Source organism: Strix uralensis, chromosome 1, assembly GCF_047716275.1.
Source record: "Strix uralensis isolate ZFMK-TIS-50842 chromosome 1, bStrUra1, whole genome shotgun sequence".
In the NCBI taxonomy this organism is placed as follows: domain Eukaryota; kingdom Metazoa; phylum Chordata; class Aves; order Strigiformes; family Strigidae; genus Strix; species Strix uralensis.
In genome coordinates, this window is record NC_133972.1 from 97145418 (window position 1) to 97169990 (window position 24573).

The following is a 24573-nucleotide window of genomic DNA, read 5'->3' on the forward strand; positions in this document are numbered from 1 at the left end:
AAGGAAGGAAGGCGGGGAGGCCGGAAGGCAGGAGCGGCGGGGGAGGGCTCGCGCATGCGCGCCGTGCCGCGAGCACGAGGTGGGGCAGGTGTTTGGCCCCGCAGTCTCCCAGGGCGGGAGCGGTTGGCCAGACGGCGGGGCGCGTGGTGGGGTTCGGCCGGCGCCTGGCCGCCATGGGCCGCCGGGCGCGCGACCGCAGGCGGCAGCAGCAGCAGCAGCAGCAGCAGCGGCAGGAGCGGGACGGGGATGGCGGCGGCGGGGACCAAGCGGTGAGAGCCGGGCCGGGGCGGGGAGCGCAGCGGTAGGGCCGCGGGGCTGACGGTGGTGGCGTGTTTCAGGGCTGGGCCGGTGGTTACCCCGAGATCGTGAAGGAGAACGAGCTGTTCGAGCGGTACTACCGGGAGCTGGGCATCGTGCCCGCCGGCGAATGGGACGCCTTCATGGCGGCGCTGAGGGAGCCGCTGCCCGCCACGCTGCGCATCACCGGCTACCGGAGGTAGGGGCCCCGGGGCGGGCGGGGGGGGCCGGGCCCGCAAACACCCACCGTTTTTACGGCGGAGGCGATTTGCTGTCTGGGGAAGGGGTGTCGTCATCCGGTCGCCTTCTGAGGGTCTCTCTCCCGTGCAGCCACGCCAAAGAGATTCTCCACTGTTTGAAGGAAAAGTACTTCCGAGAGCTGCAGGACCTGGAGGTAGATGGCCAAAAAGTAGAAATGCCGCAGTCGCTGAGCTGGTAAGTGAGCGGGAAGTGAAATAAGGCACCCTTCGTATTCCTGACATCGAGCCCGATGAGTTGGTTTCTTTCTTTTCTTTTGCCTCTGCCCTTTTTCCATCTTTTTTTTTCCCCCAGGTATCCAGAAGAGTTAGCCTGGCACACTAACTTGAGTAGAAAAATCTTGCGCAAGTCTCCACAACTGGAAAAGTTTCATCAGTTTTTGGTTAGCGAGACAGAATGTGTAAGTTTTGGATAGGTCTTGGGTTTTTTCCTTTCGTATCCTGAGCAGTGCATTATGAGAAACTGAGACTGTACCTTTTCTCTTAGAAGTTGAGTAGCTCAGAAGAATCTGGATTTTATGTTGCTGTAGACAGTGATTCATCCTGTGACTCTGGCACATAACTTCAGTTGTAAATGTTTCTCCTAAACTAAATAGCAATTTGGTTGGCGAATGTGAAAATAAGTCCCTGTAAAATAATTACTTACTGTTGGGAAACAGATGTTTAAATCTGGTAAAAAGTGCATCTGTACATAGCAAGACTTACCTTTAGTGATGGATGTTTCTCATCTCTTTTGAGCAGAAACTACATCTGTAGAATTAACAACATTGGAGTAAATATGCAATTATCAATTGGATATTCAAATTTCAATTGGATGAAATACTGGGTTGGGTTTTTTTTGTTAAATGCTAACAAAATTTAATCCTAAATTTATAACAGTGTGGTTTTGGTTGCTTTATCGTTTTACTACATAAACATTTAAAAAAAAAATGAAAAACAAATGCATTCTTTTGTGGAATAAAAAGGAGATTGTTTTTGTTGATTTTTTTTTTTTTCTTTCAAGGGAAATATCAGTCGTCAGGAGGCTGTTAGTATGATCCCACCTCTGCTGCTTAACGTTAACCCTCATCATAAGGTAACTAGAATATACTGTGTACTAGAATTTTTTTCCTGGAAGATAAATTTGATTAAGCTGCGAGTTACAGTGACGGTGTCAATGCTGATACACTGGTATCTGCACTGAATTCTGGTTTGTGTTGGTACATTTTATGCTTTCCACACGTAAACAACTGTGTTTAGATCACAAATACATTGTCAGAAGAACATCTGCTTTTTCAGCTATATGTAATACCCTGTAAAAAACAGGTTTTAAGTAGTTGCATTATCTTACTTTTGAAGTGTAAAGGTATTTAGCTGCATCTAAGTTATGTATTCATATTTTAAAGATGAAATATTTTAAAGATAGGTGACTGTTTTTAACTTCCTTTATCCATCACACCGTAAACAGAGGTAGTTTTCCAAATCCAAATTATAATGTTCTCTACCAGGTAGTTTTCACCACTCTATGCCTTTTGAAGAAGTTGCAAACTTCTGCTCTATAAATCTCTTAGGCGAAATAATTTGGGCAAGCTGAAACATGCTGTTGATTGTGGCTGAAGAGTATAGGTTGCTAACTTCAGTTGAGGTGTCTAAGGAATGCCTGTGATATTTGCTAATGGCAGATTGTAGGAACGAAGATATCTGGTAGCAAACTTCCTTTGCAGACCTTAGTGATGTTTTCATACTCTGTGCTTGTTGGCAGAATGAATCTGTCAGGTGGCATTATTCTCTTAACCTGTTAAGTTAATGAGCTAGTTAGAAGTGTCTTGCTATCTCAAGCAGCTGTGTTGTGCACTTTCTTAAAATTTTCATGCTGTATCTTAAAATTTTAAGTTGTTCAGACTTCTAACTTAGATGTTTTAAAGACTTATTTGTACATACATGTTTTTATATTCACATTACTTATCATACATAACTCTTCAGTTTGTCATCTGTTCTCATCACAACTCAATGGGGTGATGGCTATTTTATGTGAGGCAGGGTTTTCACATCTCTCTTAAATGAGTAATGAATTGAGTGATAGATTCAGTCCTAATGTGTCACATGTTCATTCTGAGTTTTGTCTGGAGTTGAACAGCTAGTGAATGTGTTCGACTTAACGTTAAACACAAATTGTGAGAATATTTTTGCACACACCTTACATTGGATATGATAAGCTAGCAGTATACGTTTTTTGTGTTGAATGTTTAACTTTGGTGACTGTATTTCAGTGAGAACCTTCCAGAAATGCATGTGAGATTTCACAAATTCGCCCGTAAGTCAGACTCAGAATAGGTTCTTTATCCTCTCTTGTTTGTGACAAGACAGCAAATAGTTGCTGTATTGATGCCTTGGCTGTTATTGAGGACCTTTTATGGTCCTTAGTGCCCTGTTCTCTGAGCTGCTTGTTATGACCAGAGTTGTAGGTTACTTTTCATGCTTACCCAGCATCTTCTGTACTTCACTTCTTACACACTGATTCCTATCTTACACAAGGATCAGCTTGATGACTGTCAAACCTCTCTGTAGTTGTGTTTGTTGTTAGTCTATTTTTCACAATTTCATTTTCCCTCAACCATCAGTTTGCTGGACAATTTTAGAGCATGTTTAGGCTTACTTATTCTTCATTATCTACAAAAGTAAGTAGAAACCAGTAGTGTCACAACTATTACTTTAAACAGCACGTATGACACGGTCTTACTGAGTGTGTTTCACTGCTGCATGGCAGAGCTTATCACACTTTCTGGGGCTCTCAGTAAATGCTCTTTGCATTTCTCTGGGGTCTGTCTTCTAGTTTAGTCTTGTTCATGCCAGGAGTTTGCATGAGGATCTGAGCAGATCTGTGCCCATCTTCTATCCTGTTGCATGATTTCAGCTAACTTTTACTGGAGCTAAAGGACCAGAAGATAAAGTCATATGTTTCTGAAAATCTGTACCTAGGCAAGAGGAAAGACTCTAAGCTTCCTTACTTAAGGAAACAGTGGTAGCTGTCAAATGGTTTGCTGTGAAAGTGACTCTACGGATGACTGGATCACAGGTCACGTTTGTGATGAACCAGGAGAAATATGCTAGAAATCAGGTGTTGGTGTCTGTGCTGTTCTGTTCTGCTGCCTGAGGGCAGTTCAGATACTTCCCAAGTGCTTCTTCCAGGGTATAGAAACAAGCAGTTTATGCTACCCTGATCTTTTTGCATTAAAATGCAAATGTGTGGAGAGGGAGAGCAGTTCATTTTTATAAAATCAACTGTGTCAGATAGTCTCTAATTAATTTACTGATAGTAAAAGAGAAACACTGCTTGCTCTTGAATGCAACTTTGCCCTTAATGTGTGGGTATATGTAAAGTTCCAGTTAACTTCAGTCAGAATTGCTTGTGAGATGATAAAAGGACCACATCTCTGTATCTATATTCAGATTTCTCTTTCAAATTTTTTTTCAACTCATGTATTTGTTCCCTACAAACCAAAGTCCTTTTTACATATTAGACCCTCAGAGATAAAGCATACAAAGAACAGAACTGTACTTTGTGTTTTTGCAAATCAGTGTTGAGAACAATCATAATTCTGCGAATGTATGCCAAAATATTTAATTTAAACAAGAACACATAGTAGATTTCTCAAGTACTTAAATAATACAAGGTAGGGCGCTTTTTTAACTCTGATGTTTGTAGGTTCTAGATATGTGTGCTGCGCCTGGATCTAAGACTGCACAACTCATTGAAATGTTGCACGCAGACATGAATGTTCCTTTTCCCAGTAAGTCTGGAAAAACTACAAAACACTCTTGTGATTTTGAATTTCCATTTTTTCTTGTAGAAGGTTATTTTTATTTTTAATATCACAGATAAGTAACTTCATTTAACTAAATACTGAATTTCCAAAGTGGTTGAGTGATATGAGGTGGGAAGTACCGCACCTTTTCCTTGAAACTGTGGGCTTCCTTGCCTTGAAGGAGAGAGCTGGATTTTATATATATGTCTTCGCAGTTGAGACTACGGTAGATGCAATTAGAGCTTAATTTTTGTATATAAATCTTGTTTACTTAGTAGATGGTGGCCCATGAGCCCTTGTGTTTTAATAGTATCCCGCAAACACTGGATTAAGCTGCTTTAGACTTAAAATGGTCATGATAGTTATCTTTTTTTAAGCTTGAGAATCTTTACTTTCAGTTAAATGCCCACAGAAAATAGAATTTGTGAAGTTGGGGCGAGTGGATTCTTTCTGCGTTCTACTGGAAATCTGCTGATATACAGAGATTGCCTTTGGTGGCAGTGAAGGTTTTCTCTGTTACAAAGGTTTTACTTCGAGAGTGAAAAGTTGAAGGGCCTTTGGTTGTGTCTTACTGCAACTGCATGGAAGCTAGAGCTCTTGAGACTATATTTGACACATCAGTTAAACCTCAACATACTTCATGTTATCTTATGTTCAGTAAGGGGTCCTCTATTCATAAGCAGTCTTTTAAGTAAAAATCTCTAGTGAAAGGTTTACACAACTTTGAAGATAACACAATAAACTATGTAAAATTATTTAGCTGTTGAATAGTAGAGCATCTTCCCACTATCTTATGTTCCCAGAGGGTTTCGTCATTGCTAATGATGTTGACAACAAGCGCTGCTATTTGCTGGTTCATCAGGCTAAGAGATTAAACAGTCCGTGCATCATGGTGGTAAATCATGATGCCTCCAGCATTCCTAACCTACAAATAGATGTTGATGGAAGAAAAGAGGTCCTCTTCTATGACAGGATTTTATGTGACGTCCCCTGCAGGTAACTTGCATATGATTTTCAATACAGAGATTTAACTCACCGAGTGTAGCGCTAGAATGTTTGTGTTACTGAGTTATGCTTTTTGAGTCGCTTAGTGAGTTATGATTTATAGTAACTTCCAAAACAGGTGAATGCCTTAAATTGTCTTAGGTAAGGGGATACCAGATCAAGGTGAAATTTTTTCATTCCAAGTGGTACTTAAGATTTGGTCAGCTGAAGGGCTTCAAATTTTGAACTCGCACTCAGGATACTGAAATGCAAAGATAATGTAGAAACAAACAGTACAGCATTGGAGAACTAGTTAAGGTGGGACAGGGACTATTATTTTTTTACTGCTATAAATTGCTTGGATGTGAAACGAGTTTTACCCACAAATAATACAAATCTGTTCAACCTCTGTTGCAGTGGAGATGGAACCATGAGGAAAAACATCGATGTATGGAAGAAATGGACAACACAAAACAGTTTGCAGCTCCATGGGTAAAAATGCTTATTGCAAATCTGCACTTCTTTCATTTCTGTCTCCTCCTTTTCCCATAGCTTTAACATCTGCATGCATTCACATGTTAATATATGACAAAGCAGAGACTAAGAAGAACCACTTTTCTCTCAAATCAAAAGCATATGTGCTATCCAGAGAGAGTGTAGTGTTTCAGATGTGAGGAGTGGAGTGTGTGAATCTAAATTGCTTGTATTCTTACGAATATCTGACATATTAATGTTCACTGAATTAATTTAGACAAGGTGGCTAATAAAACAGGGAACAACTAATTTGGTTGGGATTCTTAGCATTTAGGCAGGTAAAATACTGTTGGAAAACTCAGAAACTTGTAAAATTTAATAGTAATGTTTTAAAGTCTTTAAAAATATTTGAGATCATACATAAACAGTTTCAGCTACCTGAGATTGATTTATGTTAACTGATGGCAAATGAGCACTTAGCCTAGTGCAGGCACATGCTAAAAAGCAGCAATTTAAACACAGATGAAAAAGCTTAGAACATTTTACTGTGCATTTGTAACAAGCTGGGGATGCCATCGGTTACCATGACTCAGCTGACCTATGGTGACTTGTTACTGCTTGGTAACTCACTCATAATTACAGATTTTATTTTAGTTGTAAGTATGCAGGTAGGGTATAAGCTGGTGATCTGGCTCAGTGATACTTTTCTCAGCAGGCCAATGTTAGCTAATCTGTGTTGTTCATAATATTTGTAATAGTCAGATTGCGCTTCGTTTTAACTCTAGATTTCTGAGAAGAGTAGTCAGGTTTGGGGTGTTATTTTTCTAGTGTTGAGTACTTTATAATAAACTTGATGGGGCACTAGAAAGAACAAAGTACAGAATGTTATGTTAAAAGTTACTGTGCAGTAGTGTTAATGTTTGACCTAATTGCTGTTTTAATAGGTTCAGTTGTGAGTGTGTCTGCAGTATAGACTCCATGAAGCTGACTTAGTTTAAAACTAACTTTAATTTGTGTACTGGTGACAGCTGTGGAACTCAGTAAATGCTGGCTTAGTCCATGGAGAGTTGTGTGTCTGCAATATAGCTTCAACTGTAAGAAATTTCATGGCAAATATTTCTGGTTCCTGAATGATACCTAACTTGACTAAGAGTGTTCTGTTAGATTGCAGTTAAGAATTGCAACCCGTGGTGTTGAACAGCTGGCAGAAGGTGGGAGGATGGTATATTCTACGTGTTCGTTGAATCCTATTGAAAATGAAGCTGTGATCGCATCTCTGCTGGAAAAGAGTCAAGGTGAGAACACGAGTTTGGACAGAGTGGGAAAGTCTTTTTTTCTCAGCCCAAAAAAGGATATGTCTATGATAGTACTAGTAATAAGCTTAGTGTAGGTATGTGCTTCTAGTATGCAAAACTGCAGCAATTTTCTGGTACGGGTAGGATTTCATTGGTGTTGGTATGAGCAGTCTTCTTAAATGGGCCTAAATCAGGTGCAAATACAAAACCTGAAGGAGTTGTGTTAATGATGCACAGAAGACTTCTACAGATCAATGAAATTCAGTCTGTGTTACCTGGCTTCTGCTAACGGATTCCACTGGTTGAAATCCGTGTTTGACATTCATATTTCCTTTGGAAAATGTGGTGTGGGACATTACTGCTGTACGCTATAGGAGTAAAAACCCGAGTGTACTTAAGCAATTAGAGGAATATTATTGTTCACCAGTAGGTGGGAGTCACTGATACCTGTAGAATCCTTTCACCCACATTTTAACATGCTTGGAATTTTAATGTCTTTAAGCTCATGGGGTTTTTTTGACTTGTGTATGAAGGCTTGCTTAAGTTGCTGTTAAGCCTCCATCATCTGAAGTAACAAGGGATGGAAATATTGAGATGAGCCGAGAAGCTGCACTGCGTCAGTTTGTGATAGTAGGTTTAGTAGCCCAAACTTCTGGTCTTGAACTGATGGACACTGTTTTTTCTGAGTCAGTAACCTAAACTTTGGAGACATCTAATTGGATTTTGCATGAAAAGTTCCACAGACTTTGTTAAGTTGAGCTTTGTACAGAGCAGAAGCCGTTGTACTGCTCCTGGAGCTGAGCTGGTTCTGGAAGTAGAATAGCTGTTTTGTGTAATGTTTTCTTTGTGCCAGTCACTATTCTGGCCCCAAATTACGCACGAAATGTCATTGTCTCCGGAACAGCAGTTTAGCTAAAATGCCTGCAGATAATTAGGAACTGACTATTTAATTTTCACTCAAAGGACATTTTTATTTAGAGGTATTTTCTTTGGCAGACTGAGTGAAAGAACAACATAGGTATGTTTCCAGCAAATTATAGTATGCTTGCCTTATTGAAGACTGTAGTATGCCAGAGTTAAGTTTAACGATGACAAGATTGGAAGGCAGTAAGGACTAGTTTGGATAGGAGCATGAAGCACTATGGATGTTAACGGAGGCCAACATTTGCAGCATCTGGGGCAAATTCAGTACTTGGAAGTAAGGATCTTGACTGGCTGTGGCATTCAGATCTTGTCTCTGCCTCGTGGAGATATTTTGAGGCTTCCTTGGAGGGTGTAACATGTCCCAGCGAGCAAACATTACCCTTGGGGCTTGAACATAGGTGTAGCTAAAGAAGGGTGGGGTAGTGCAGTGGTCTGCAAGGGGCATTGGACCTCAGGGATTTGCTCAGGTCAGTCTAGAAGGTTTGTTGGTTCTTCACTGTTAACTTAGTTTCACTGCTGCTTGTGGAGCACAGGAGAAATTGCTTTTCCCTTAAGGCTGAAGGATAAGGGAAAGGCACTTTTGTGCCATGTTTCTCTACTGGAAATCGGTAGTATTTCTGACAGGCTATTTAGTGCCTGATCAGTGTGATGTAGCCTTGAGGCATCAGTTGAAGTCATGCTCTAGGTAGGCAGGAATATTCAAAACGTCATTTAATCAGATTTGAAATGTCATTTTGGGATTTGTCTCTGAATTCATGTGTCATTTATTTAAAAGACTTGCTTAAACAGTCACTGTAAGAGAAATGGTTAGTCATGTAGAACAGGTTGATCAATTGTGTACAACATGAGGAAAAGCCTACTGAACTGTAAACTTAAGTATTCAGAATCACAAAAAAGAAATTTTAAGGTTATTCTCTAGAGAGATCACCTATTTAAACAGTAAGTTTTTATATCATTCTTTCTGGACTTGGGGCGGCTTAAAGTTTGTATTCACTAGATTAAATTATACTCTATAGATGTTTAGTAATCTGTCATATTTTAGGCATAGCCTTTTGTCCTGTTAGGTTGATAGTACTTACCTTACTGTTAAACAGTTTAGAAATTTCCTCTCAATTTAAGAAATAGTCAATTCTTTTTCCTCTCCCACTGGAATATATTAAAATTGTAAGTCCATAAAATGAGAATATATCACGCGTTTTAAAAGGCTTAGTCATCCCAAAAGAGTAGTTCTCTGAAAAATGCTGGATCAGCATAGTAATTCCAAATACTAAGTAAGTGAGGATAAAAACTTCTATGACTGCATTGTCTGGAACACTGACGTTTAATGATACAGGTTGTAGAGTATTGCTTTATGCAGCTGCTACAAAAAGTATCTAACCATTATATTTTGGTTAATTTATAGGTTGCAAACTTCAGTAGTTATTATGAACCGTCCTTACCATCTTTCGTGTTAATTTACATGGTAGTAACTGTATAACATTTTGTTCCTTGAAAGTTTTAAAAGCAATGGTCTTAAAACTTGAAGGAAAACTGTTTTATAAAGTTAATTAGGAATACAACTCTCAGATTCTGTTTTCAAGACTCTTTATATTCTTGGGATTTCAGGTGCCTTAGAACTTGCTGATGTCTCTTCTGAGTTACCAGGTTTGAAGAGGATGCCAGGAATTACAAAATGGAAGGTATTTAACCTGATATTTCTGTGAAGTTCTTGGTCTGCGGTAGAGTGTTAAATTAGGGAAATTTTGAAGTGTAACATTTCAAAACGTTAGACTGAGCTGAAGTAATAGTAGTGATTTCCTCTTTAGAGTTTTAGAAAATATAGCATTTTAGGGGAGAGGGCTAAAAAGTCTTTCTAATAGTAAGTTTTTGTCTCCTCATCTGCTCTCCTCTTTTTCCTCTCATTTTCTTTGCTCTGTTTCCTCTACTTTGTTAATATAATTCCCTTTCTGTTGTGTGCATGTGGCCTGTAGGTGGCAACATAATTTCAGCCAATTTTTGAGGTATTCCTCCTCCTCTGTCTTTACAGTCTGTGAGTGTTAGATTCTACAGTTCTTTAGCTGGTCTATTTGAATCAATTGGAAGTAAAACCTGTTAAACCCCTTCTGAAAATAGGCTATAAAGCCTGCAGTGATGTGAGTAATCCTAAAATATTAATAGAATCCTGTATTTTGTTCCTTATGTGATTTCAGTTCTGGAAACATACTAGTAAGGAGGGGCAAAACCCCCCAAAGCTTCTTCAGCTTCCTGTTAAGAGTATAATTAAGAAGAGTAGAAGGCTATCCTGGTAGTAGAGAAAGAAGTTATGATTAAATTTTAATTATGAGCATGTGCCTTTGCAACACCATTGGTTGTTCTGTCTTCTCTCACCATTTCACTAGTCTCTTGCAGTGGCAGTCTACAGGTTTATGCCTGTGTGTAGGCTAATGAACAAGATGCATGGAATAAAGATTTGCTTATGTTCTGCCATTGGAAATCCACCTTAAAAACTAGCTGATTTCTTTTTTCTTACAGTTCCGAAAGTTTAAATTGTATGTTTGTACCTGAAGGATAAATGTAAAATGCATAACTGTGGCTCTATGATCTTAATTTTACTTTTTTTTTGTACTGTATAAAGCTACCAAATATATACAAAGATAACTAAGAGTATATTGTATTCCCTGTAACATTTATTTCTGTGTTTACGGTTGAAATATAAATCTCACTAATGAGTATTCTTAAAAGTAGGCTAATAAAATCTGTCGAAAGTTTGCAAGACTTTCTTCAGCCCTTAGTTGCTGCTACTGTATGTTTTTCAAGCCTCCTTAGCTAGCTTGTCACTGAATGTATTTGCTTGCTTTGGTGCTGGTTTTACTTGGTGTAATCTTCTGTTTGCTGGTGAAACGTCTGTTCAGCGGGAGCTCTGCAACTTAGTGATTACATTGAATATTCCTGAGCATCAGTTGACTGTAAATCTCTGGAAACAGCATAAAAATAAGGTTTTGTTCAAGGGACACTTAGGTGCTTGGAAGTAGCATTCAGTACTCTCTCCTTAAGCCAGACAGTGAACTCCAATAAATTATTTCAGAGCCTTGAAGGAAGAGACCTTTCTAACTCCAGGTCTGGTAATCTACTTCTGCAGCACTTCTAGTCTTCATTCTACCCTAACAAGAGGCTAGTGAAATGTGCAATAGAGAAAAGTTCAGCACATTCTTTGATGCTTTGTCATTCTACCAGTTATACTGTGTGTTTAGGCTGGTAAACCAAAACTGAACATTCTAACATTTTTAGTGAAATTGTAATCTAGATAAATCTTACATTTCAGTTTCCAGTAGAACACTTAAACCTTCCAGTCGGTCACAGTGAGATGTATGAAAACACTTCATTGTACTTGCCAGTCCTGAGGTTACCATTGCTGCAACTTCTCTATTTTGTTGCTTTAACAGCAAAAACGGGCCTTCATTTCAGCCACTAATTTTATGCATTTGCCCCATCCATCCTTAGTTGTGACTTTTCTTACTGCCCTAGCATCCAGTACAGAACCAAACGTCTAGAGCTCTGAAGTCAAATTTTCCCTGTTCTTTTTTTTTTTTTCCCCACTTTGCTCTTTAAGCAAGAATACCATTCAAAATGCCTTGCTACAAGAGTTGTGGCTCTAACCTTCTGCTTGTATCTTAAGAGTCCATCAAAAGCTTTGGCCCTTTGACAGAATGAGGTGATATTATGTCCACACAGTATCTTAGAGTGGATTTATAGATGTGTTCTGAGTCCTGGATAAAGACACAGACACTAGAAAATTCATGAGGACATTGTTCAGTAACTTTCCTTGAAAACATCTCTATGACCTATGTACACCTGTGTCATGAAGCTCTAAGCTTACCAGGCTGTTGTGTTGCACTCTTGCATCTTATGTAATGAAACTGGGATTCCTCGTTTCTGATCTCTATTAGACTGCAGTATCCCTTTTCCTCTGCATACTGCTTGGAAGCTGCCCATAGCAGAGTGTTTCACAGCCAGTCTCATGGAGAAAAAGAAGTAGTGTATCCTAAATCTGATGGCTTACTAATTCTCTTACATATTCCACCGCTGTCCTTCCTTTGGATTTTGGTGTTCTGTATGTTCTAGCGGGTTACCAGAGATCACTGCAGTTGATTCTGCAGTAGTCTTTACTCGACTGCACTTTGAAGCTTTTTGAAGCATACAAAGTGGAGCAAAGAGGTAAAGCTGGCAAGAATCTCCTGCACTTAAGTGGACATGTGGAATGCACAAAGGAACAATACACTTTAAAAAACGTAATTTGCTGTACCAGAAAATAACTTTTTTGCCTCCGAACCTTGGTTTGAAAGTATTTTAATTAAAACTTAAAAAATCATGGCCTATATTCTTCACAGTATTTATATTTACTCCTTTGAAGGTAATGCTGAAAGATGGACAGTGGTTTGAAGACTGGAAAGATGTGCCTTCAAATAGACAAACACAAATACGTCCCACTATGTTTCCAGTAAAAGATGAAGAGAAGCTACAGGCAATGAATCTAGAGCGTTGGTAAATTTTCCCAAAGTAGACTTTGAGGTGTTGATGATTACCTTGTATGATGGTAGACAAATTATAATTAGGTCAGATTAGGAATGTCTTGCAGTATGGACCTATGGTTGTATAGGTCTGAGGATACTTTGATTGCTTCATATGTAATGGCAGTGCACAATATTTAAATTCCAGTGAACTGAGAGAAATTATTGGAAGTTGCTTACAAGGAATAAGTACTCACACAAACTGGTCAGATCTTTGCATCCAATAGAGATGCATAGCCAAAATTACTGGAAAAGTATGTAAAACTTTAACATTTTAACAGTGTGACTTACTTGTTATAAAAGACTCTCCATAGCTATTATAAAAATAGAGTTTAGAAATGAGTCATTAAAGCTCAAATTTGAATGGTGAAGTGAACGCGTTGCACTGATGCAAGTTACTTTGCCAGAATGCTCTATTTTAGATCCTGTTTCTAGCTTGATAAATTAAATCTGCACAATCCTACTAGGAATACTTAGTTTACACTGAAAGCAAGTATAAATGTGACACTTCTCTTACTTTGTGAGAGCTGAATGTTGATGATGAATACACTGCAACATTTTTTTTTTCCCCCTTCTAGTCTTAGGATATTGCCACATCACCAGAACACAGGAGGTTTCTTTGTGGCTGTGTTAATAAAAAAATCTCCAATGCCATGGAATAAACGCCAGCCTAAGGTAACTTCTTTTAAAAGAACTAAAATGTTAACTTTTAATAAGATTTCTGGAATTTTTTTGAAAGCTCACATAATAAAAAACATACTATAACTGTTTCGCCCTTCAGTTATAGTTCGGTGTGTCAGTTAAAAATTAATTCCTAAACTCCTTAAGAAATTTAAAAAAAAAAATTCCTTTTAAAATGGAAGGAAAAAGGGAGGGGAGGATTTTGAAATCCTAGTACAATAGCAAGATAAAACTTGAACCTAAAATTAAGGCTTTGAAAGAATTACAGAATTGGATTAGATTGGGTAGCTAAACCTGTCACTTCCTTCAGCTCTGAGTGGTCCCTCTGCTGAAGGCTTTGCTGTGGTGTAAGCTAATTCTGATTTCAGTTTATCTTACTCTGTGGCTGGTTGCTCAGGAGTGATTCACTAGCAGATTAGTCCAGCAGATCAGCAGCAGGGGCAATGGATGTAAAACTGTTAGGAGCACCAGCAGCTTCAGCTGTCTGACTTTAATCCATTTGTTACAATCCTGTCAACGGGATTTTAAATTGATTTATTTGATCTCTTAGATTGTTCATATCTTTGAGAGAAACGTCTGTGAATCCCTTTTAGCTGTTTTCATTTATTTGATTTGCTTCATTAGAACACGCTATGAGTAAAATGTATCTGGCAGTAAGGAGAAAGCATTTATTCAGAAGCAAGCACCATCCAAATAGTTTATGCTGCTCAAAGTTTTATGTTGTAGCACTCTTAGAGAAAGTGTGCAGCAGCAGCATGTGTGTGTCACTTCAAGTGCTAAGAGGAAAGCAGCAGATCCTGACTTAAAATAATCTTCTCTGTGAGTGCTTGAACATGATTTTGTAAATGATACAAAACAGCTTTCTTGGATATTTGCTAAGAAATTGTCCAGATCAGTACTAGAGGTAAATGCAATTTATAATGGTATTTTGATTTAGTAATCAGATTAACTCCCTAAATGGATCTGTTTAAGCACTTCCATACAAATTGATAAGAATTAAGCACATGCAGAGAGAGAACATAGGTACCTTTTGTTACAACTTAGATACTACTTTTGCTTTGTTGAAAATACTACAATTTGAAATAGGTTCATCAGAAATTACCACAAAGAACAGGAGATACTGAAGTGACAGCAGCTAATTCAGGTAATGGTTCTGAATGTGTTACTGAAGAACCAAGGCTTGCTGAAAATGAAGAGTCTAAGAAAATTCAAGAATTGCAGAATTCAGACACTGAGCAAAGCAAGAAGGAAGGAGTATGTGGGTAAGAGACTGTGTCTAAATGTTTATCCTATGACAGTTTCATAATTGCTGAGTATTTGATAGTTCTTTTGTTATTGGACTCATTTAGAAGTCAAACAAGAATAATTAATAAATTTGCTCAGTTGTCTATGTTTCCACGTTATGTCTTGTATTTCAGCAAGTTAGGAAAATAACCACTTTTCTTATTAGCATTGGTAAGTCTGTTAGTCCTTTCTTGTCTGTTAAGGAAAAAACTACTTTTAGAAGTTAACCTTTGGAAGATCTTTACTGTCTTCGCAATTACTCCCTCAGAAATCTCTGTTTACTTGTTTTTGTGGTTTCTGTTTTCAAGCACTGCTTTCACTTCCTCATTCTAGGAAGTTAAATTGTGGGTAGTGTTGTCTTAGTGAAGCACAGGGAAATGTCAGTATTCTGTTTGGCATACTATCATTACCATAAGGCAAGCGTTGACTAAATGAACTGAATATACTGATTTTAAACCAAGTACTTTTACTAAAATTGACAATGCAATGGTATTTTCTGTTTAGACCACCACCATCTAAAAAAATGAAGTTGTTCGGTTTTAAAGAAGACCCTTTTGTGTTTCTCCCTGAAGATGATCCATTGTTCCTTCCTATCCAGTAAGAAAAAAATGTTTCTGTTCTGGTAGTAAGAATTGTAGTAGTTCAGGAATATTAGTAGTTCAGTTCATCACAAAAGATGGGTCTAGTTGGTCATACATAAAATGTTTTCCCTAACTTTGCACCAGGTGCCTCTCTCATCAACACTTAAACTCTCCTTCAATGAGAATAGCCAACTATAGTTTGCACTGGAAATTTTTGAGTGTATCTTAGTGTCTGTGACAGCTTGTCTTTTCTGCTGTCATGTATCTTGGAAAGTCTGGTCTGTGTGTTTCGGAGCCAAAGTGTTAAGTGTTGCAGAGATAACTCAAGGAAATGGGCTAATCCATGCATTTTGAGTATGTAATTTCATTGTTCAGTTAATCAAAACAAGTATTATTGCCACAGGAAGTTCTATGCATTGGACCCATCATTTCCCAAAATGAATTTACTAACTCGAACTCAAGAAGGAAAGAAGAGACAGCTGTACATGGTTTCTAAGGAGCTAAGGAATGTGCTTCTGAACAACAGTGAGAAGATGAAGGTACGGTTCATCTCTTCAGGTTTTTCATGTCATAAGCATCAGTGGATGTCTTCTTGAACTTTGACGAGCTTATTGTTTATATAGAGGGTTAGCCCTCTGATAGGCCTTTTTTTTTAAGTCTGAATGAATGTTATCACAGAATCATTCAGGTTGGAAAAGACCCTTGGGATCATCAAGTCCAACCATCAGCCCTACTCTACAAAGTTCTCCCCTACACCATATCCCCCAGCATCTCATCTAAACGACCCTTAAACACATCCAGGGATGGTGACTCCACCACCTCCCTGGGCAGCCTATTCCACTGTCTGACCTCTCTTTCTGTGAAAAATTTCTTCCTAATGTCCAGTCTGAACCTCCCCTGTTGCAGTTCCTTTCTATCCCTTCTCTGTTAAAGGCATGAGGAGTTGTCTCTGAGAGGTAGATAACAGTCCCCAAGATTAAAATCTGTATGCTTTTTGGCAGATGGAAGGGAATATATAACTGTTCTGTGTGTACCAGCATTTTTATGCGGTCTTCAGGTACCTTCACAAGTTTACATCGACACTGTTGTTTTTATGAGTCCCTTAATTATAAAAGTATTATTAACAGCTTCAAAAGCCTGCCAAAAATAACGGATAACTTCAGCTGAATTATTCATCTGGCTGTGTTACTTGGGGACATTGTTTCAAAGTAATTTCAACAACTGAACATTTTGAAAAGTTGTTAAATTGAATGATAATGGGATAAAAAGTAGTTTTTGTGAATTAGAGAGAAAAATTATTTATTTTTGTTTATATGACTCCCCATGGAAAAAGCCTTGTAAATGCTAAAGATTTGTCTTAAAATTCATTGAATATTTTTAAGTTAAAATGAGATCATCTAGTCCAGCTGCCTTCCTGCCCCAAGCAGAGCTAACTTCAAAGCTAGATCAGATACAGTTTGGGGCCTTGTGCAGTCAAATCTTGAAAATTTCCAAGAATATTCATTCTATCTTTGCAACAGATCTTTGAGATGGATAAATAATTACCCTTTTATCCCACATCCAGGAAATGGCTACGTAATCGACAAAATTTTAAGAAACTGGTGTGTTACACTAGCCACAAAGGATGTAGTGTCCAGTGTCCTAATACTAAGCACCTGTGCATTTTTAAAATCCCATCCTTGATTGACTTTCACAGAATCACCATGAAAATTCTTATGCAAACTAAAATTAAAATTAGATCTTAATAGTTCATTGCCCTCACTTTAAGACTGCCACTTCCTCACAGTGTTCTGTTTTCAACATGGAAAGGAATAAAAGGTGTTTGTGTTGAGAGAGAACTACGTTTTGATAGTGGGAATTCCTTTTTTCCCTTGAATGAATTTTCACACAAGTTTAATTCAGTGTCCAGTGCAAAGGAACAAACATTATGGCACATTTATCCCTTCTTCCTCCTTTTAGTCAAACAGTTGAGGAAAAACAAAGTTCAGAGTGGTAATGTAGAATTTATACCCCTTAATGATGCTTATCGGCTTTGCTGTTTGCAGGTTATTAACACAGGGATAAAAGTCTGGTCTCGCAACAGTGATGGTGAACAGTTTGGATGTGCATTCAGATTAGCACAAGAGGTAATTACATAGCATCATATTTTTAAAGGAGATACTTTAGTTTTCTCTAAAGTCTATAGAACAGCTGGCATTAACTTTGTCAGATTAATGACAATTTGCATTTTCAGTATGTTTAAAGCGTGAAAATTGTTTTCTGATACTAGCTAAAGGACATACTGTTTTTAACATTTTTACTTCAAAAAGTAGAGATTGCATTTTGAAATAATTATATTTATTTATTAAACAGGGCATTTATACTCTGTATCCATTCATTCATGCAAGGATTATAAATGTCTGCATAGAAGATGTTAAAATTCTGCTAACGCAGGAAAATCCATTCTTAAGTAAATTTAGCAGTGAAACACAGAAGAAGGTCAAAGACATGGGTAAGCCTTCTAATTTATGCTATGATGATTGTTATACAGTACGCAGAAGACTTTGAAAATCCTGTCTTATGAACTGTATTTGTTAAAAATTCTGACTAAATTTATCTTAAATGTACTTATTAATAGGGTAAGTAAGCATTACTGAAAAAACAGTGTGCTACTAGAAACTGTAGTACTTTCTGATCACAGCCTTTAAGGTTTATGAACTCCAGAGAACAGAAGAGTTGCCAAACTTCTCATTTCTGTGAAGCAGTGCAGTGAAGCAGCACTTAAAATATCTGATGAACAAAAATTTTATATATGCTACTGGTCTTTAATATCCGTTAGTGCTCCAGCTGAAGCTGTTTGTCATCTGCAATTGTTTGTCATTATTTTACATATCAAATATAGTTACTCAGATTTGATTTTCTTAAATATGAGAAGCAATGTCTACTGAGATTAAACTTTTATTTCCTCTGTGCTGGATGTTTAAAGAAATGAAGACTGGTTTTCGGTCTTAAGTAGAAGTTCCATGATAGATTCACTGAGTGAATTAATCCACTGTGTGGTGTTGTGTTTTAATTTGTTTGTTTGGGGTTTGGGAGAGAGCAGGGTTGGCAGTTGCTTTTGTAACTATATAAATACTTTGGTCTGGGAAAAACAAAACAAAACCCCAAACAAACAAACAAACAAAAAAAACCCCAAACTGATATTGTCTATAATTTACTATACTGATGTAGATAACTGCTAACCAGCTTATGCTGTGTGGCTGTCCAAAAATTTGTTTTCTTGAACTTTTTCAAATTACAATCATCTTAACATTGTACCAAGTAACACATCTGTTTTTTGTTTTTGTTCCTCTCACTCCCCTTCCCTATAGCAATGGGAAGTATAGTTCTGAAGTACGACCCAGACCCTGAGTAAGTAGATATGTTGTCTTTCATTTACGCAGTTTTAAAACTTGGACAAGAATTTTTTTTCAGTCAGCAGAAACAGAAGTGGAGGCACAGAGATGCAGTGAGGTTAACAGTAAAGCCAGACAGGATACAAAGAATATAACAAGGAAAGAATCTACCTTGCCTTTGTATTCTTAAAACAATTGTAGGGTTGAGCTTTATAAAGGAGAGCTAGTAGTTCTGCCAGAGGTTCACAGTATCATTGCATGGGACGTTTTTGTTTGTTTGCATTCCCTATGAAGTCCAGCATTTGGAATAGAAATAGCTAAACTTTTTTGTTGTTCGTTTTTGTTGACCAAGTAGTATTAGAAGCTCTTGAGAACTTTTTAAATGTAAACTTTCATCTCACTATTGCTTATATTAGTTTTGAAACCAGAGCCAGAAAATTATTTTGGTTGTTGCAGAAATTTTGTAGCATTAAGCTTTATTTTTTTTGCTTGCATACTTGTAGACAAACGGGTACCTGTTTAGATACTAAAGTTAAGACCAAAGTACTTGCATCTGCTATGAATAGTTATAAAATACATTCACTACTAAAGACTGTGCACACACTTATCAGGGTATGGCTATAAAATTAAGTTTTGAAGATTAACTTTCTCATAGTTTACTGAACGTAACTGCTTGTTTGTAGAAAACCTGATGATCTTCAGTGTCCCATAGTGCTGTGTGGTTGGCAAGGAAAGACATCACTCCGTGCCTTTGTGCCCAAGAATGAGAGACTTCATTACCTGAGGATGATGGGAGTTGAAGTGTTTAAAGCAAAGAGGAAAGAGGAGGAATCTGAAAGTAAAACGGAGGAAGAAGTTCAACATAGGCTGGCACAAACAGAGGAGGGAATGGATGTGGAAGATAAAGAACATGATTTAGTCATAAAAATGGAAGCAGAAACAGGTGAAGAATCTTCCCACAGTCCGGTGGAAAGCAGTGCTATGGAAGTGGAAAATAAAATGGAGGATTTAGATCAATCTAGTAAAAATGCCAACAGTCATGTAAGCCAGGAAAGCAAAGACACGGATACGAGTAATGTGAAAGATTAGGCTTCTTTCTCTATTAACTTGGCAGCTTCCACGAGGCTCACATCCAGACTGTTGCTTTTAGCATGGAAGTGTATTTTAACATTTCGGTTGGAATGGGATGTTCTTAAAGTTTCACCTATTTTATTTTTTAAATGAAAACTATAAAGAGATTTCTCTTCAGATGTGTCTTCTTTTTACCATTTTAAGCTCTGTATTACTGGTGGGTTTGTGTGTCTGTTGCTGGCAATGGACCATGCACCAGTAAAATCTAAAGCTCGTATTTGAAACGGAATAGTGGTATGTTCAAATGAACTGACTGTGTAACCGGTCAAGAATTCCTTCAGCAGAAAAAACTGGCGTTTCATTCAAAGCCCGTAAGTTCTAGAAGAACATTTTTTCTCTTAAGATTGCTTACCCCACCTACCACCCAATCTGATTACTACTTACACAGCTTCTTTAATGGATAAGGGAATCAGTGCGACTATCCATACAAATGCACATATAGGATATCTAAATAACAATGTGGTTTATTCAAAATAAAACCATGCACAGCATCCTGGAAAAAAAACAACAATGCAGAATGCATTTTGCCAGAGACTGATGTCTGAGATTCTTCTTCAGAGTGATGAATTGCTTGACAGGCACAGCTAGTAATTGTCGTTAACTAGATCTTCAGGTATGCCGAGCATGCCTCAAACTTGTATCTTGAAATATGCCTGTTTAAGAGTCTGTGACTGTCCCTCTAATCTACTGTGGTCATCTGTTTCTCTGTCATTTCTTCAAGTGGGAGTCATCTCAAATTTTTGCAAGATACTTGTTTATAGCTGAAACAGTAGTTTAAAAAAGAGTGTGGTGGTATATATATTATTGTATAGTAGATTGTTTAAAAAGAGATTATTTGGGTCCAGAAGGGTAATTTACTTAACCTGTTTTAAAAAAAAATTGTTGGCTACCTCAGGAACTTATATTATAAATTCCATCCTTTGTGGCTTAGTTTCAGCAATACTCTTTGTACTTGTATCAAGTTGACCTGAAAGGAAAGTGACCAGTGGTACAAGGTATTGTCCTCCGCTAGGACCATGGTGATGCAAATACTTGCGTTGCTTGTCAAGCTAAATTTTACCATGCGTATTTTTACTGATGAAGTCCTAATGTGGCTTGGATCCATTTGCTGTACCTTGCTACACCAGATTTTCTGATGCCTGACCTTGAACTACTTCATCAGAGGGAGTATTCTTGAGGGAGAGATGTAAAAGTGAAATAATGCCATGTCCTCTGATAAGATATTAGTCTCATGCAGTGAAGAACCATTGACAGGACTCATTTTCCTCTTGGGAGTCTGAAAAATAGGTTAATAAAAAAATCAGTTCTTGCCCTTGTATTTTGCTAGGGTTTGAGTTTCTTCTTTGAATCAGGAGCTGTGATTGGTCACGTGCTTTTTTGGCAGCTCCTTGGGCTGAAGAGCAGCATAGCAGAATTCTCTTTTGAATGGAGGTGTATGGAAAGTATAATTTTTAACTCTTAAAGTATATGAGGAAAAAAATTGTATCAGCTTTTAAGTTTAAGCATGAAACTTAACATTGGTTCTTTGAATTTATTCTGACATATTGGGTATTTGAAATGGAAGAAGGGTGGAAGACCAGTGTCATTTTTAAGTCCTCATCACCATCAGTCTGCAGTACTCAACCCCGAAGATGGCTGATTTTAATCCATCTAATCTTTTTATGCTCTGATGATCTCTAATAAATTATCAGAAGGTCAAGTGTTAAAACTTCTGTGAAGAAACCAGAATTTGTTTTGAATTATGGCTGCTGTTACTGTATCTACTGATATCCCTGAGCAGCAGTTTAAGCTTCGTTTCAGTCAGTGACTCTGCTAAGAATACAAGTTTATGACAAGTTAAGCTGATAAGAATATTTGTTGATACAGACAATCCAGACAATTAAATTGGCAAAAAGCTCACTGTACAGCAAATGAACACTCCAGATCATTTTTTTTTTTTTACCACTGGCAGACTGAAATGAGAGTAGAAAGCTTTTATCGGGGAGCTAAAGAAAAGTAGGTTCTTGGATCATAAACTGACTGAAATTGGGTTTAACAGACATGTAATAGAATAAGAGCCCACATCTGCATCATTTTAAATCCTTTGAGTAGCCCCATTTTCATGCATTATCTTTGAAATTTTGCTTTGCCTATGGGTTTTTGGAGTTGTTTTTTTTTCCTGTCAAGTGCAAGTGGGAGATTTCAGCCAAGAAACTGGGAGTCTAATCTTCTTGTGCTGATCAGCATTTTTACTCCGTCTCAAAAAACCCACAGATACTGCAGTTTGGGGATTTTTTTAAAATACTGCAAGTGTACACTAGTGGCTCTGTCCCAGTTACTCTTGCCTTGATTGCCAAAAGGAAGATGCCCAAAACTCTAGGTAGTGGCTGAAAACACTGTCCTAGCTTCCCAGGCTGGGGGCCCGATGAAACAGGGTGTGTTTTGTTTGTCTGTCTCTGAGCTATGTGCCACTGCAGCTCTGATGGTCAGGCGGCTGAACCTCTGCTTGGGTGGTTTTGAATGTGGGTTGGTGCAAATAATTTAAAAGGAAGATGAAAGAGAAGTGATATGCAATTGTGTTAAGTTTAAAACTGTGAAAGTCTTAAAAATCACTAGGTTTGAAATTCACAGAGTCCAGCCTTGTAAGCAGTTCCTATTAAATGTTCTGAGATGTCTCGAGTTAACATTGCTGGTTTTTAGAAACACAGGACTGTAGATATTTGCATTGATGGTGGGGGGCTTTATATGTGATAGAGGTGAAATGAGAAAAAATTTCCTGCATCTAAATGAAAAGTCTGTTTATGCTCTGCTTAGAGATGCCCTCAGGAGACGCTGCTGGAGCCTTCAGAAAATAATCTGTTGACTGAAAAACCTAGAAAGAAAAGGAGGGAAAACACCACATGGGGTATTCCTTTGTAGCTTTTTCTTCAGTATTTACCTAATGTTAGTCATTGCTTTGGAAGTTTGTTAGAATTTTCATACTTTAGTTTGCTGCAAAATTAATATACCATAATCTAGTGCCACTGGGCTGGTTTATTTTTTTCTTAAATGTCTGAATCCTATTAAAAGTCAGTGAGACTTCTCAACGTATACAGATCCCTTGAAAAATTTCTGCCTATAAACTTCAAATTTAGGCTTAGCAGTAAAAGAAAGCAATTTAGCTCCTGTCACAACCCTGATCTGAGGCTGCAGTGAAGGGAAATCAGCACGTTTCTTTCTTCCAGTGGGAAAACTCCAGCCCGGAAAACAAGTGGCAGTGTGCTCGTGCCGCCTCACTGCCAGAGCTGAGCTCGGCACGCGGTCTTGCCCTGCTGTCTCTCCAGGACAAGTTGTGTAAACAACCCCAGCAAAGCGGCGCGGATACAACAGCGGTTCTGTTATTCCCAACAAACACCCTGATAAAGTCGGCTGGTGCGCCCGTAGCACCACGTTTCTGCTGCTCCACTTTGCAGCTGGTGTTCAGGGAAGTCGGTCGGCACGTGGCGTGGGGGGACCTGTGGCCCGCACAGGGGTGCGAAGCACCTCACGGCCCCCTCCCCGAGCACCGGCAGCAGCCCGGGTGTCCGCACCTCTCTCTCCGGGTGGGTCTTCCACGCCTGCCACTGATCCTTGTATCAAACACATGGTTGTATTTAATTATTATTTAATTTGTTGCTCTGTGTTTCTTAAACAAATCTGAGTATTGGTTTTTGACTAAAATCTGCTTTTCTCCTTACGGTGTGGCTGCTTGTGTTAAGGTTTAAGTTTCTTACTTCTGCACTGGGTATTCCTATTCAGCTACATTTAAGCAGGCCATTGACTACATAGGTATTTACCTATAATCCTGCCTTTGTCTTTAAATGAGTTACTTATGGATGGCTTTGGCAGGATGGGTAACTCCAGGCACTCTGTCACCAAACCATCCCTTGGGAACGTGCCTGTACACTCTTGCCTCACCTCTATACCTGTTTATATTTCTGATGCTTTGCATTTTCCATGCCCATTTTCCATTTGTCATCCCTTGAAATTATTGACTCCTCCCCGGTTTTCTTTTTGTGTAGCTCAAAGGCTCTCAGGTGTGTTAGCAATGGACTTTTGCCTGTTCCTAAAGGGAAAACCGATACAAACAGTGGCCAAAACAATTCTTAGAGTTTATATAAGAACAGGGCAAACGTACAGTGATCCTTGCCAAGAATATTCTCCCAGACTCCAGAGGTTTCTTGGACCAGAGATGTTGTCTTTGGGTTTAATGGTCACTTGTATTTTTCTCCTCCATTAATTCGCTAATTGCTCCCTGAGACCACGTGAACTTTTAGCGCTTATCCTGTGGCAGGGAGTCCCGAGATCCTGCCTGTTGTGTGAAATATTACCTCCTTTTGGTTATTTTGGGTCCTAATAGCTTTGTTGGATGATCCCCACTTCTTGCACTGGAAGAGACAATGAGCAACTGCCAGCTGATTAGTTTCGTCAGGACACTTGTGATTTTACTGTCTTCTTGTCATATCCCTTATTCCTTTTTTCCAAGCTGAAGAGTCCTAGCTTACTTGTTTGTTCCCTGTATGGAGACTACTCCAAACCTTTCATCATCTTTATCAAATGTTTCAGATCTTTTCACAATTCTTACATCATTTTCCAGGTGGGGGAACCAGAACTGCACGTGATGCTTAGGATGTGGCGTTTGTGCAAGTGTGTGCTCTCTGTTCTGTCCTCCAGTTGTCTGGTTGGTGTTTTTTAATGCTACTAAATATCAAGCTGATACTTCAGTGGAATTGCCTGTTACAACCTCATTATTATGTCCTGAGCAGCAACTGAGAACCTGTTGTTTTACATGTGATGTTAGCATTATTTTTCTCCTCATAAATCACTTTTATCTCTATTGAGTTTCATTTGCTGTTTTATCACCCAGTTGCTCAGTCTTGTAAGGTCCTTCTACAGTTCTTTGTAGCTGGACCTAAACTAGTAGCTACTTGTTGAATTGTATCCCGCCCAGAATAGTTTTCT

General features: G+C 38.4%; 1 protein-coding gene across 2 annotated transcripts; it reads left to right on the plus strand.

Moving 5' to 3' along the window:
• Window positions 1–89: 89 nt before the first annotated feature.
• NSUN2 (NOP2/Sun RNA methyltransferase 2) lies at window positions 90–19731 on the plus strand. 2 transcript variants are annotated; one of them, XM_074874760.1, is made up of 19 exons: window positions 90–269; window positions 339–496; window positions 628–732; window positions 850–955; window positions 1558–1629; window positions 4240–4324; window positions 5143–5335; window positions 5741–5815; window positions 6962–7092; window positions 9622–9695; window positions 12407–12537; window positions 13142–13238; window positions 14331–14506; window positions 15033–15125; window positions 15513–15648; window positions 17155–17235; window positions 17462–17600; window positions 18460–18499; window positions 19167–19731. In XM_074874760.1, the coding sequence occupies exons 1-19, from the start codon at window positions 174–176 to the stop codon at window positions 19570–19572; spliced, it is 2394 nt and encodes a 797-aa protein (XP_074730861.1). In that variant the 5' UTR covers window positions 90–173; the 3' UTR covers window positions 19573–19731. The 2 variants fall into 2 exon arrangements, with proteins under 2 accessions (XP_074730861.1, XP_074730870.1); XM_074874769.1 differs by having other exon boundaries at window positions 14340–14506.
• Window positions 19732–24573: the final 4842 nt, after the last annotated feature.

Bases quoted from the DNA above. Each gene is read 5' to 3' on its own strand.
- NSUN2 (XM_074874760.1), top strand. From the start codon at position 174: ATGGGCCGCCGGGCGCGCGACCGCAGGCGGCAGCAGCAGCAGCAGCAG. The intron at 17,601-18,459 runs GTAAGCCTTCTA...CCTTCCCTATAG, and splicing joins GAAGAAGGTCAAAGACATGG to CAATGGGAAGTATAGTTCTG. The intron at 18,500-19,166 runs GTAAGTAGATAT...GCTTGTTTGTAG, and splicing joins AAGTACGACCCAGACCCTGA to AAAACCTGATGATCTTCAGT.